We start from the raw sequence: 13,916 nt of genomic DNA, 5'->3' as shown, positions 1-13,916 counted from the left end.
AACCGATCAAAATTTAATGTTTAAAAGATGCTCTGTGCAGAAAGGCAAGACAGTGGAGGAAAAAGGATCAGACGTGCCACTTCTGTGTTGTGACGTAGACAAAAATTGTGCAATGCCCCTTGGGGGATATAGCATGGCATCAGCATCTTTTTTGAAACGTAATTGTAATACCATTGCCATTAAACTATACAGTGGGCCCTTGTTATCAGATAGGTTTGGTTCCAAGACCCTCCATGGCCACCAAAATCCGCGTCCGATTAAACAGAAGGGATATTAAACACAATGGATAGTAAACGTCCTATTAAACACAATGGATAGTAAAATGAGATCCCTTATATAAAATAGCAAAATCAAGCTTAGCTTGTGTGTTCGTTCCTATGAATAACTGTTGCCATCTTGCTTGCACTCTGATGTCGCTTGGTATCCTGGTATTGCTTGGCCCAGGCTGCATCTGCATTGCAGTAATAATGCTGTTTGACACCCACTTTAACTGCCAATGTAATGGAAATCTGGGACTTATAGTTTTGGAAGATATTTAGCCTTCTCTGAAAGAGCTCCCGCGCCGCAAACCAACTACAAATCCCAGGTCTCCATCGCACTGAGCTGTGGCAGTTAAAGCGGTGTCAAACTGCATTGTTTCTGCAGTGCAAACACAGCCCCAATTTTCCAAATCTGAAATGTCAGAGGGTATATGTCACTGTATATGTCACTCTCCATTCAGACAGTCCATCTCCTACTCTTGGATGGACCAGATTTTTTGCACCCATCTTTTCCCCATCCATTTGGGGAGACAGCAGGGGAAACACAGAGAGACATTTGTGACGGAGGGGTTAAGCCTATTCCTTCCTCAAGTGTTGGGTACAATGGCAAAAGGGGCTTAATTCCTTGCCCCTGATTAAGAGACAGAGAGCGAGAGATGCTTGTGGTGGGGACAGATCCCCCTTTCAATGGCCTGCCTTGTTCTCTGTTACTCACTTGAACTGAGACATCAACAATGAAGCAGGCCAACCCTGAATGTGCCCATTGAATCACCCTCCGCTTTGCTGGCGGCTGGGGGCACAGTCTGGAATTTGTGTCCCCTTCCCATTTCGTCGGCTTCCAGGAATAAACAGCCCCTTAAAACAATCCCTTCTAGCTGGGATTGAAGTCATGAGAGAGAGAGGCTGAGGCTGTGGCCTCCTGGGATTCAAAGATACAGCCGTGTTAGTCTGTAAAATCAGTATATAGAGAGATCGTGTAGTAGTCCCTTTGAGGTGAACTGAAAGAAAGAATTAAGCAGCATGAGCTTTCATAGACTTAACTCTACTTCCTCGGGTGCATTTGGTGGAGTGAAAAGTCAGGAACAGACTTATATACTTGGCTTTCCACTCCAAATTCATCTAAGGAAGTGGACTTTAGTCTATGAGAGCTCATGCTACCAACCTCTTTCTTTCAGTTAGTCTCAAAGGTGCAACAAGATCTCTCTACATACTACCTCCTGTGATTGTGTGAATAACCCAGGGCAGGATACCCAGAACAGCCTTCTGCCAACCTGTCCAAATGCAAGCAGAGCTGCCCACAAGAGAAAACCCCATAATAGCTTTGTCTGCGGGTCTCCATAAGTCGGAAACAACTTTAAGGTACACAACAACAACAAAGCTGGCCACCTAACTAACAGCAGGGTTGCCAGTTCATGATTATTCCAGGCCCTGAGTATTCAGAGCCAAAACCTGAGACCTACAGCCATTACTTGGTCATGCCATTCAGTGTTATGCATGAAGTACTAACTGCAGTTGCTCATCCCATTACGGAGATTTATTTAATCTAGCCAACCTGAAGTCTAAATACCAGATAAAGGCACCAGATCACATCTGATCCTGGAAGCTAAGCAGGGTCAGCTCTGGTTGGGAGTACCAACAGGGTGATTTTGGGCAAGGCATATTCTCTGAGTCTTAGAGAAAGGAAAGGGCAAACCCTCTCTGAAATTTTGTCAAGAAAATGTCATGTTTGGGTCATCTTAGGGTTGCCATAAAGTCAGAAGTGACTCGAAGGCGCACAACAGCAACAACAGCTTTTCATACAGAATAGCATCAGGATCAAACAGTATCCCAGTCAACATGTCTATAGATTGTTATGCAACAAAGGCAGCCACATACATGTTTGTGGCAGAAATTATTTTAACTGGGCACACAAGGATGCTGAACTTGACACTTCATCCAAGCAAAAGGCATTCAAGCACCTCTCCCCAGGCATCTTAATGTGTCCCCTTTCAAGGAATTAGTTCCAGATTGATCCCATTTTTAATATGAAAATTTTATTTACTGTATAAGCAAAATATATCACAGAGCACTCTCTCTTTCTCTCTCTAAAAACAGACCTTGCCCTGAGAGGGAAATGTGTTTGTACAAAATTATGGGAGTGGAGGGGGGGACATTTCATATACAGCATTTGTTTTTTTAAAAAAAAGTATATACATACATATATTTATATATTTATATATAAAAACATTTCATTAAAAAAGGATCTGCAATGGGATAAAAACCAAATACGTGGATTGTTTTGCAGGCACATCAGTGTAGCAGACGCAAAGAGAAGGCCTTGATTTCAACATAAGGAGCACTTGAGGGAACAAGGCAAGGAAAACCTTCGGAGCCCAGAGTCCTTGAGCAAAGTGTGATGCATTTGTCGGCAAATGGGGTGGAAAACATGATCTGACACTGAAAGAGCATTGCTGAAAATATGATTCAGATGATGATGATGCATTGATTTCTGAAGGGAGGTGGTGGCCAAGTGTTTTGGCAGGCTTGCCACAAGTTAAAACCCTGATGGGAAAGCAGGAATCCTTGAGTCAGATCTGTGGCACAAGAAGGCAATGGAGAGCTGACCCTTTCCCCATCCTTTTTCCCAGCCTGGTTCTGAGACAGGTGAAATCGTGGCCTCATTTCTACTACCTTTTAAACCAGCTTGCAATTCAGTTTGAACCAGTTCAAATGACCCTGGTTCCCACTTAAATCAAATTGCTGAATGTTTTCCGTGTTTTTTTGGATAAATTGATTCTGCGCAAGTGTGAACCAAAGGCGGACCGGAATCGGTTTAAATTTACCCCTTGGCCAGCTGGAGAGGGTCCATTTTGAACCGATTCATTCGTGAATGTTGAACCACAAGTGGGTTGTTTTACAGGGAAAGAATGCAACCGGGGCAAATGTAGTGGTAAGGAAAATTGTGCAGAAAAGTGCAAACCAAGCAATAGGTTCTCAGAGAGCTAAAAGCGATGGACAGATTTTTCTTTTCTTCCCCACCATTGAATAGGTACCACAGATGAATACAAAAACCTGCCACACCTGGAGTCAAACTGGGATGAACGTACAAACTGGAAGCACCCATCCTTTTGTAAACCAGCTTCAGCTCTAGGCGGAAAAAAGCCTGCAAAGTGTTTTCAGCCAAAGTGACTTTGAATATGCAATAAGAAATTGCAAGTATGTGCTATCAACCTACTATTCAGAGTGGCTTTTACTGCTAAGAAGTTTCCAGATGGGATAAGAGGCAATGAGCCATTATAGCAAGGCTGCTGGAGTAAGCAATTCTACTCTGTCTTTCCTTTGAGATCGAACGGTGAATTTACTCTGAATTACTGATTTGCAAGAGATTGTGGAAACTTCCAAGGCAGCATCCCCAGATGAAAATGTTCTCCATCAAGAGACCGTGAAGTTGGCATGATTTATGAAGTATCATAAAATCAATGGGGAGTTTCTAAAATGAAAAAATAGGTTTCTTCTCCGGTGGGCAATGGAGGCCATATATGCTAGAGCACCGAGCGGGGCTTCTTTCCATTTTGTATCCCTTCCACTTATTTCCATGGAAAGCTGAATTGGATTCTCACGAAAACCTCACTGAATGGGATGATGGAAGATTTCTAAGAAGGAATCAGAACAGAACTCTGAAGTTTTTGTTCCAACTAGAGAGGAGAAAGGCTGAATGTGATCAAGCTAAAGGCCTCCAACATCTGCACGACAAGCAGAAAAGGAAAGTGCACCTATTGTGTTTTTACCTGTTTACAGTTGCTAAAGACACTAAAGTCTTTGCCAATAAAAGGAAGAAAAAAGAAGTGGCAACTTAAGATTTTCCAGCAGTTTGCTAACTAAGAGGCAGGCTCTAGCTTAGTTCAGTGGTCCAACAATTCCCCCAGACAGAAGGGAGAGAAATGTTAGGATGCATTTTAAACACACCCATCTATGGGCATCTCTCAGGTAGAAGAGACCAACCTTGGCAGTGAAACAGCTGGCAGTGAAACAAGGAAGGGGAGACTGGAAAGGGAAGGCAGACCAGGAAAAATGTCACCCATGCAATCACTGTGCATCACCCCTGTCATGAAAGGCACCGAAACAGAGCCACAAATATCATCTCCCAAAGATTACAATCCTCGTACCTCTTTCTGCACCATACAGAAAGGTGGGGAGAAATTAGGGCTCAAACCTCCAAGATCCCAGAAGTAAAGAGGGTAACTTGTTTTCTTGGATTGCTCTGCATGGTCTTTCCCACTTTACCATCTCCCCCTGTAACCTGAGAAGGGCTTTTCCCACATCTGCAGCCTCTGTATTGTGGCATCAAGCGTTGTTTCTCCCTTGTGTTGGAGATGTGGGCAGGAATCCCAAAATTGTTGTAGGGTGGGGTATGGTGTTGGCCACGACACATACTCAGGGGCCAGTCTTTAAAAAAAAAAAAAACTACCTTAAAAAGGAGGAATAAGCCAGGGAAACAGAGGGAAAGAAAGGTTGGCAGTGGTTCATTGTGGATTAGAAGTGTGTATCTCAGTTGTGGGATTCTCATTCTAAACCCTGTAAGGGCTGCACCACCAGGGCTGTTGTTATTGTTTGCAAACTCCCTTCCCCAACAACTAAACACCTTCACCCTCCTTAGGCTCCTTCTTCCGTGGCGGCACAACTGGGGGTCTCTGTGAGGAGTCGGCTGCTCTCGTGAGGAGTGGGGCACATCACATAGCGTCCTACGCCTTGGGGCTGATGAACCTCAGCAGCCGTCACCACCGGCTTCAGTGACTGGATCTCCTTCGCCGAAACCTCCTCAGAGCCCAAGCCACCGACAGCTCCCAGCTCTGCTTCCCCGGGGGCCACCCCGTCGTCCATGTTGACGTAGAGGATCTCCTCGGGGTCCTTGGCGGGTGGGAGAGACTTGAGGATCTTCTCCAGCTCATTGTGCAGGACCTCAAAGCTGGGCCGGTCCCGGGGGTTGAGAGTCCAGCAGTTCAGCATCAGCTCATACCTGTGTGAGCAAGACAGAAAGGTCACCCATTGTATAAAGGACTAGAAAATAAAATGACTATATATCTGTATTGAAATAATCCCCTCTAGTGTCAGTTTATTGATCGTCTGTTGGGGGGGAAAGAACTCAATAGGTACGGGAATTAATGGACTATGCTACAGGAAATTATGAGAATTTCACAGAAACTGTCCATGACTTTAAGGAAGAATGATGGCACTACTTACAAGCCATCCAGGCAGTCGATGGGCTGCTTCAGACGGTTGCCTTGGCGCAGGTAGTCATAAATCTCACTGTTTTCCACACCTGGATATGGCGTCTGGCCACGTGTTGCAATTTCCCACATAGTAACACCAAATGACCACTACAAGGATTAGAGAAAAGGTGTGAGATAAGCAGAAAAACAGCCCACAAGCCAAACATAAAATCCAGCCTTTTCCTTTGATCTAGAGCCGGAGAGGAAAGAGTGCAGACCATGGTCTTCCCAGGGCCATTTTTTAAAGGCATTTTTAAATAATGGGGGGGAACCCAATTCAATTGCCTGCAAGCTCCTTCTAGTTGGCTTGGGGACATTTCCATCACGTTTTGCCCTCCTTGGGCCATTTTAGGCACATGAGATGCTCTTTTCTAAATGAGGATGAAAACAAAAAGGTATCTCCTAAGCCTAAAATGGCCCAGGGGTCTGCAAAAACATGGCAAAAATGTTCCCCATCTTCCCTAGAAGGCATTGAGGAAATTTGGGGACAATATATTTGCATGCGTGGGGTGTGTGTGATCTTCCTAGCCTCCTGCAGTTGCTTATCTAGAGTAGTCTAGAGTATCTAGTCTAGAGATGGCAGTAAACCATCGCTCAGGATGCTGTTGGGATGCAACTCCCATCTTCATTCCTCATCCTTGTCTCTCTGTTCAGCTTGGAGCTGTGGTCTAGATGCAAACTTTGTAGACGTTACATTTTTGGGCCACAATGCATCTGGTCTAATCTATGAAAGCTCATGCTGCCAACTTCTTTCAGTTAGGATCAAAGGTGCTACAAGATCTCTCTACATATTTGGACTACACGGTTTGGGCCTTCTCATTGGCTTTTGAAGGCAATGGAGAAAGGTGAAGACCCCATCATTTGGCTCACCACATCACTCTTGATGGTGTAGACGCGATCTGCCAAACTCTCAATGGCAATCCACTTGACAGGCATCTTGGAGATGCGGCCTTGCCGGTAGTAATCCCCATTGTAGATCTTCTTAGAGAGACCAAAGTCAGCCACGCAAGCGGTCATGCTCTCATTCAACCTGGTGCAGGAAACAGGTTACATGTCAGTGTCTGAAATGCTAGTGAAAGAAACATTTTGGACAGGATGCAACCAAGACTACCACATGTTGCTCATGCCACCTCCCAGCCTCTGTCGGCATCTCTGATTTTCTTTAAACCTCCCTTTTGCCTGTTTCCAATGCTACACACTCACATGCAGTTGCGAGCTGCAAGGTCACGATGTATGAAGTTCTTGCTGCTGAGATACTCCATCCCGCTAGCAATGTCTGTCATGAACTTGACCAGCGTCTGTGTGGGCAGGTACTGGAGGGCAAGGAGAAGAAAAGCACAATTAGATACAGGGAAGGCTTCCACTGGAGTCCCTTCCCAGATCAGGAGTGGACAACTTCACCAGGTATACAGGTTGGATGGGCTGATATCTCACTATAAGGCAGCTCTCTGTATCCTGTCCCAACACAAGAAGGCTCTTATGGCCACTTGCCATAACTTAGGACATTACATGTGATTCCTCCACTTTTCGCACAACATCAGCACTCAACAGTTGCTTACCAGTTATCCTATCATTGTTATTTCCTACATCTCCCATCATCTTTTCCTATACAGAGTGCATTCCCTAGCTCCTGGCGTTTGCCTGTCCCTGCTGTAGTTCAATGAAATGCTGCCAAAATAATTGTAGATATATATATTTTGCTTCATGTACTTTTTATATATTTTCCAAGAGTGGAATCTTTCTTCAGCAAATACAGGATAGAGAAAGGGCAAGAAATGGGTGCATGTGGACTCTCCTGCTAGTGGCCAGTCTTTTAGGACCTGCTTTCGATCTGGCCTACCTGTCTCCATCTAGGGTACCATCTGCACAGAACTAATGCTGAATTCTGTCTCCTTGCTGTGAATGCAGGTAACTGACCCAGGCCCTGGTGATCTTGGATCCAGAGATCTGGTGTCTGAATCTCAGCAAGAGATGTCTTCACATATTTATAACTTACCAATGGGCTATCTCCAAGACGGGAGTATAGGAGGAAACTGTGGAGGTCACCATGTTTCATGAAGGGCAAGATTACAACAGGAGAGGGATATCCTTCACTCTCTGTGTTCTGCAAACAGACGCCTGAAAGAAAGAAGTGATGTTGATATGAGTTATTTCTGCAGGGCAGATGCAGCCTTATGTACCCATTGATAAGGTGCCCTGTGTGAAGGGAGAGGGATGTGTTTGGCTCAACAGCTGGAATGTTGCACAAGGCCTGACACTGTGCTACTGGGGATTATCACACGGGGAAAAGGATGTCCTTTTCCCGTCCTTATTGCACGGTTGTGCGACGCTTATCCTAGGATGTCTCGCTTATCTGGACATTTTCCCATTAATGAAATGGAATTATCTGTGATCGTGCAAACGACTATCATACGATGTTGCACTTATCCTGATTATCCTGACAGTGAAGTGGAATTGTCCTATCATTTTTCATTAATGGAAGTTTCCATTATTCACAAGTGACAGGACAATTCCACTTCATTGACAGGATAATGATGGGATAAACATGGTGTTTGTGATACTCTTTTGGGCAATCATGTGATAAGGATGGGAGCAATCCACCTCACTCCCATCCTTCTCCCCTACAGTAGATGTAATAGCCATTGCTACATCCCTACCAGAGCACTACAACTCCCAGTACCCCTAAGCTAGGACTGCAACTCTCCAAATCCCCATAGCCAGGGGAATTGTAGCCCAAAAAGGAACTTTCCCAAGCAATGATCCTTGTAAAATGGAAGGATGAAAGCAAGAGGCATTCCCATCTCACCCTTGTGCATTCACACTATGATCTCCCAGCTCACCCTTGTGTTTCACACCTGTCCCCAAACTTCCCCTCCTTGCCCAGGGGTTCTCCCTGTGAGAACTGCCCTTCTTGTGGCCTCCTAGGCAGTAACACAAATCTTTTTATTTCTCCCCTGATGTAAACCAGAAGAGTGGGAGGTGGGGACTGAGTGTGACCCGTCCTGCCTCGGTGCCTTGCAAGCTCCAAAGCAAGGATGCTTTGCATTAGTGTAGCTTCCGCCCACCCAGCCCTGGCTCTGTCAGAGCTCCCAGCATCCTTGCCAACATCTGTTTTCCCAAGAAGTCTTTCCTCCTCTCCTTCTTTCAGAGGCCTCTTCCCTAGGGACCATCCCTCCATTTTCCTTCTCCTCCTCCACCGATCCCTAAAGTCCAAAGGCTGTTTCCTCTCTTTCATTTTTTCCCAGGCTCCAGCCGACAGAGTCCTCTTTCCCAATACAGACTGAGCATCCAGCTCACCAAACTGGGTTGACTCACAAGCCGGGCACCAAATGTAAGCAGCGATATTGGTGCATGGATGGCTCTCTCCTAGGCTCTATTCAGAAGTTGTTTTTATTTTTGTGGGACCATCCGAATAATCTCACTAATACATTCAGGTCCTGTTGTTCACACTATTGTTTTAAAATAGGAACTGCATCTATGCGCATCTCTGCCAGGTTTGTTGCTCATAAGTGTCAGCACTCGAATAAAGATGGTGTCCAAAGCACCACAAAGTTCCTTTTGCAGCACTACAACACCCAATATTTGCTTTCTTGCACTTATGGGGATGATGGGGATGTATTTGACATACATTATAAGCATGCAGAGTTTTACCCTGGTTTATCCCAGGTCTATTAAAAAAACAAAAAAGAGACCAATTATCTTGGTTTAAGTAGTTTCCCAATGTGTAATGTGTAATTGCACAATTATGACTTTCTGTGTTGTGTTGTTTTTAAAGACATCACTCACGGAGCAAACAGGGGCAATATAAATGGTATTTGTATATTTTAAATGCAAAAAAAGCAAACAAGGGGCTTGTATTGCTGGCTGGGGGTTCTGGGAGTTGTAGTCCAAAAAGGAACTTTGTAATGTTTTAGTAGGGATGCAGCAGTGTCTGGCCTTGTGCAGTGTACCATACGATAAGTGATGATGTGAAAGAGCACATTGCTAGTCTGCTACCTTCCAGGATACAGGAAACACAGTTTCTAAGAGGTGACATAAAACAACTGATTAGTGTGAGAAGCACCTTAGATGTGAACCCCGCTCCAATGAAAATGTCCACTTTACATTCCCCCTTCATGTGGCACAGCTAAAAGGCAAGGGACACTGACATATTCCCCCTCCTCTTACCAATCAGCTTCATGACATTGGGGTGGTCAAAGTCCTTCATGCAGACGGCTTCGCTGAGAAAATCCTCCATCTCGCTTCGGGTGCAGATGGCAACTGCAGGTCGAAGAAGGTTAGGAGTGTGAGCATGTTGGGGCTCAGAGAGCAAAATCGGTTTGCCATATTTGAGACAGTCTGAGGATCCAGAACATGTGAAGTGTTAACATGAGATGAGAATTCCTCTGAGTCTGGACAGAGTGCCCATTCATCACCTGCATACCTGGCAGTGGCTTTTTCAAGTGGGGTTGGGGAGCATAAGAAGTTGGCTTTACACTGAATCAGAGCCTTGGTCCATTGTAGCTAAGGACTGTGTGCACTGATTGTGGCCTTTGTGCAGATCTCTCTGTGTGAAAACCTCCAGGAGACAAAAATACTGTTGCTTGTCGTGGGTTTTGGGGCTATGTGGCCATGTTCTAAAAGAGTTTATTTCTGACGTTTTGCCAGCTTCTGTGGCTGTCATGCCAGCCAGAGATGCTGGCAAAACGTCAGGAATAAACTCTTCTAGATCATGGCCACATAGCCCAAAAAACCCACAACAAACTATGGATGCCAGCCATTAAAGCCTTCAGCTTCACATTAAAAATACTGTTTCTTGCTCTCTACTTTCTCAAGTGGCGATATGTTTCTGCACACTAGGGCTGTTGCCCACACTGTAGAATTAATGCAGTTTGACGTTGCTTTAAGTTTCATGGCACCATCCTATGGAATCCTGGGGGCTGTAGCTTGTTGTGGCATCAGAGCTCTCAAAAGACTAAATATCACACAAAACTACAAATCCAAGAATTTTATAGCATTCAGTCATGGCAGTTAAAGCAGTGTCAAACTGCATTAATTCTGCAATGTAGATGCAGCCTAAGTTTGACTTGGGAAGAAGGGAATAGTAGAATTGGTCTTTCAACAAGTAGAATGAAGGAACCGTTTTAATTTTTCAGGGATTACCAGAGCCTGCATTTTGCCCCCAGCCTTGGAAGATGTGAAGTTATGGAAAGGGGAAGGAGCCTCTGAGCATATGCAGAGTGAAATCTTGTGATGTTCACAGTTGGAAGCTATCCGTTCTAAAGACAAGGGGGATGTTTCGGGAAGCTTTATCCAGAGCTTGGAAAGGTTAGGATTTTGGACTTCTAGAATCCCGCATTCAGTATGGTCACTGCAATCCAAAAATGTACCTTTACCAGACTCTGGTTTCAGCCTCAACATGTGTCCTGCTTAGAAAAAAAAAGGTTGTTCCAGAACAATCAATGGAGGACCTTTGGAAGGGCCTGAAGGAATAAAAAATGGACACTTCTCTTCTTCCTACTTACTCTTCATGGTCTTAACCGCAACCTTAAGAACTGCTCCATCTTGACTGAGCTGCCCCTCCATGACAGAGCCAAATTCTCCTGCAGTGACAAAAAACAAAAGGGAAGGCTTGTGAACAAGACAACAAGTATAAGAAATGTGAAATATCCTATTTATCTTGTTGTTCCTCCATGGATCTAAAGGCAGTCCTGGTTTCTTTCTCCTCTTCCCACTTTCCCCTGATTGTCCATGAATTGCTTCAGTTGCTGCGAACTGAGTTCAAAGTACAAAAATCATTTGTGGTCAAATTAACCCAAGAGAGGAAGAGGTGAAATCTTGCTCTTCCCAATAGGCTCAGGCCAAAGCAAACTGCTGCAGCTTGTGTGTTCTTCCTCATAAAGAACTTTTGCCACCTTGCCAAACTCTGATTTTGTTGGCCACATATGTCCTGATTTTCATCTGTAAAAATTTGGAAGGTATGGGGTTGCCGTAAATCAACAGGCGACCTGAAAGCATACACACACACATACACATATATATATATCCACACACAGACACACAAACAACCCAGGCTTCAAATAATCTAGTCAGCACTGGTGGATAGGAAATCAGCCCTGGGAAGCTAAAGACAATTTGCCAAAATTGCTTCTCCTTTTTCGGTTTAGGCAGCCTATCATTAATCTGGCCTGATAGTAAACCATTTTTTATCTCTTGTAATGTTAGTGGAAGCTTCTGTTGCTTAAACAAAACATGCCAGGAATGTAAAGGGAAACAAAGAACGCTCTACTCTGACAAGCATGTCCCCCACAGGACCTCCCCAAAACATCTCAAATTCCCATCTATCTCTATCTTTTCCAATGCAGCAGATGCAAACACATCCACGATGGAAGCAAAACACAACTGCATTGGATAGATCCCATGCCTAAGAACCAGAAACTGCGAGGGATGTGAGTGGCTGTTGATCTTGCAAAGCAAGCTAAAAACAACAGATTTCTATAATGCCAAAACCATTTCTAGCCAAGCTATGAACAAGTCAAGATGCAACTGTAGATGTATTTAGGGGTAATTGATAACACAGCTACTGTTAGTCCTCTCACTGCACTTTCAAATCAGATCAAGGTTGGGGGATTCTGGAAGCTGTAGTCCAAAATGTAAATTTCCAGGCTCTGTCGTTGGGGGCCTTTAAGTCATTTCGGGCGACCCTAACTATCATGGGGTTTTCTTGGCAGGTTTCTTCAGAGCATGCCCATTTTAAAAAGACAGAATAGCTGCACATAGTGGGTATCTTCAGAATGCTAGCAGTAGAGTGGTAGAGCATTGAGAAGTTACTTATTTGGGTTAAAGCTCCCAGAATCTCCTCCAACCGGCACAGTCTTGGGGAAAGAAGTCTAAACTCTGATGGTATGCCTTCTGAAAATCAGATGCTGAGTCTTGCCTTCTAAACTACTGCCTTTACGCTCTGCTTGTAGGCTTCCCAGAGGTATCTATAACTATCCACTGTTGGATGCTGGATGCTAGATTAAATTACTCCTTTGCTTGATCCAGCAGGGATCTTCATATATTCTTCTGTTTAAGGAACAAGCCAAAAGGAGAAGCAAAATTCTCCCCCACCCTAAAAAGCTGCAAGATGTGGAAAGAGGCCATTGATCTAACTCTCGATAGTCTACATCTGGAGGATCATGCAGAGTTTGCCCTGGCAAAAACAAAGGCATCTGGATGGATAGGAAATGCAGACAGGTGGGAAAGCCATCTTCTCCGCTCCCCTCTTGGGGCAGAAGAACATGAGTCTTGTAAGGGTTTCCGCACGCGACGCAGCCCCTTGAAAAGCGGAGCCAACTGCTGACATTTCGGGGCCAGTTAAGACTTTCCATGTCTGACTCAGTCTGGCTGCTGCTGCTCTTGCTTGCTGAAATCTAGGGCATTCAAAGGACAAATCCAGATGGGAGATCTGTGTTAAAACTCAATGGTTCCCCTTGCCATACCAGACCCAAACAACACTGCAGAGAGCTGAGGGGATCACATACATCCCGAAGGGGATCACATACATGACGCTCCAGATGTTGTGAGACAACCGTTCCCATCAACCCTAGCCACCATAGCCAATGATAAGGGATTATGGGCTCTGAAGGTCAACAACATTTGGGAAAGCCACAAGTTGCCCACATCTTCATTGAGGATGTTAGGCTTAGGACCTTTTGCTGATGCCAGGCATCCACCAAGGAAAATTGTAGTTGTAATACACAAAAATAACTTTTCCAAGCTCTGGCTGGCATCCTGTTAGTGGGCTTACACATGTGTACTTTTCCTTTAAGTGTGCATATGCCCTTTTCAGGTGCTGCAAAAATGGTTATCTCTTCGTCTCCATGTAGCACCTGAAGCATCTCCCCCAAGACTTATTATCGATGTGCTGGCAATTTCCCATACACATTGTGACAGGTCAACATCAGAGAAGCATCTGGCTATATCACCCTAGCTAGACACAAAATGATTTCAGTAGCCCTGAGACCTCAGAGAATCCTGGCATATTTTACACCTGGCTACAGGGAGGGAAAAACCAAATGTTCCTCTGATCCAGCTTGCTTCTGGTGTGGCACAGAAAGGCCATGTGAGGTTCAAAAGCTTTATGGTAAGTCCAGGGGGTATTATATGGCTCAGCCTAGCATAGCTTCACATGCAGAGCTACTCTGCTATGATGAGCCATGTCTCTGACAGTATATTCTCTGAATACCAGATATTGAGTGTGGGGTTGGATGGGGACAAACGAACTGAAGCAAAAGCAAAGCACGGAAGCAATGCATATAGTGAGTCACAAGGAAAATGCTTCTGACCATTTGCAATGCACTATACCTGTCTCCACTGACAAGCTAAAAGTCACTCAATCCAGTCAGGGTTTGAGATCAAATCTTCTAAGTCCTCAGTAGTGATA

At 44.7% G+C, this 13,916-nt stretch overlaps 1 protein-coding gene across 4 annotated transcripts in view; it reads right to left on the bottom strand.

Moving 5' to 3' along the window:
- Positions 1–2,279: 2,279 nt before the first annotated feature.
- AXL (AXL receptor tyrosine kinase) overlaps positions 2,280–13,916 on the bottom strand; it is a 51,287-nt gene continuing 39,650 nt past the window's right edge. For all 4 annotated transcript variants that reach the window (XM_089478255.1, XM_089478253.1, XM_089478256.1 and 1 more), the window contains 7 exons: positions 11,014–11,091; positions 9,677–9,769; positions 7,506–7,627; positions 6,713–6,822; positions 6,380–6,539; positions 5,481–5,617; positions 2,280–5,256 (listed from right to left, as the gene is read on the bottom strand). In XM_089478255.1, coding sequence (XP_089334381.1) covers positions 4,893–5,256; positions 5,481–5,617; positions 6,380–6,539; positions 6,713–6,822; positions 7,506–7,627; positions 9,677–9,769; positions 11,014–11,091 — 1,064 coding nt within the window. In that variant the 3' untranslated portion in view covers positions 2,280–4,892. The remainder of the gene's footprint in view (positions 5,257–5,480; positions 5,618–6,379; positions 6,540–6,712; positions 6,823–7,505; positions 7,628–9,676; positions 9,770–11,013; positions 11,092–13,916) is intronic.

This window comes from Sceloporus occidentalis, unplaced genomic scaffold, assembly GCF_023333645.1.
Source record: "Sceloporus occidentalis isolate IW3139 unplaced genomic scaffold, rSceOcc1.0.p SCAF_13, whole genome shotgun sequence".
Taxonomy (NCBI): Eukaryota; Metazoa; Chordata; class Lepidosauria; order Squamata; family Phrynosomatidae; genus Sceloporus; species Sceloporus occidentalis.
The sequence above is the reverse complement of the archived record's forward strand: the minus strand, read 5'-3'. Positions and strand labels throughout refer to the sequence as shown.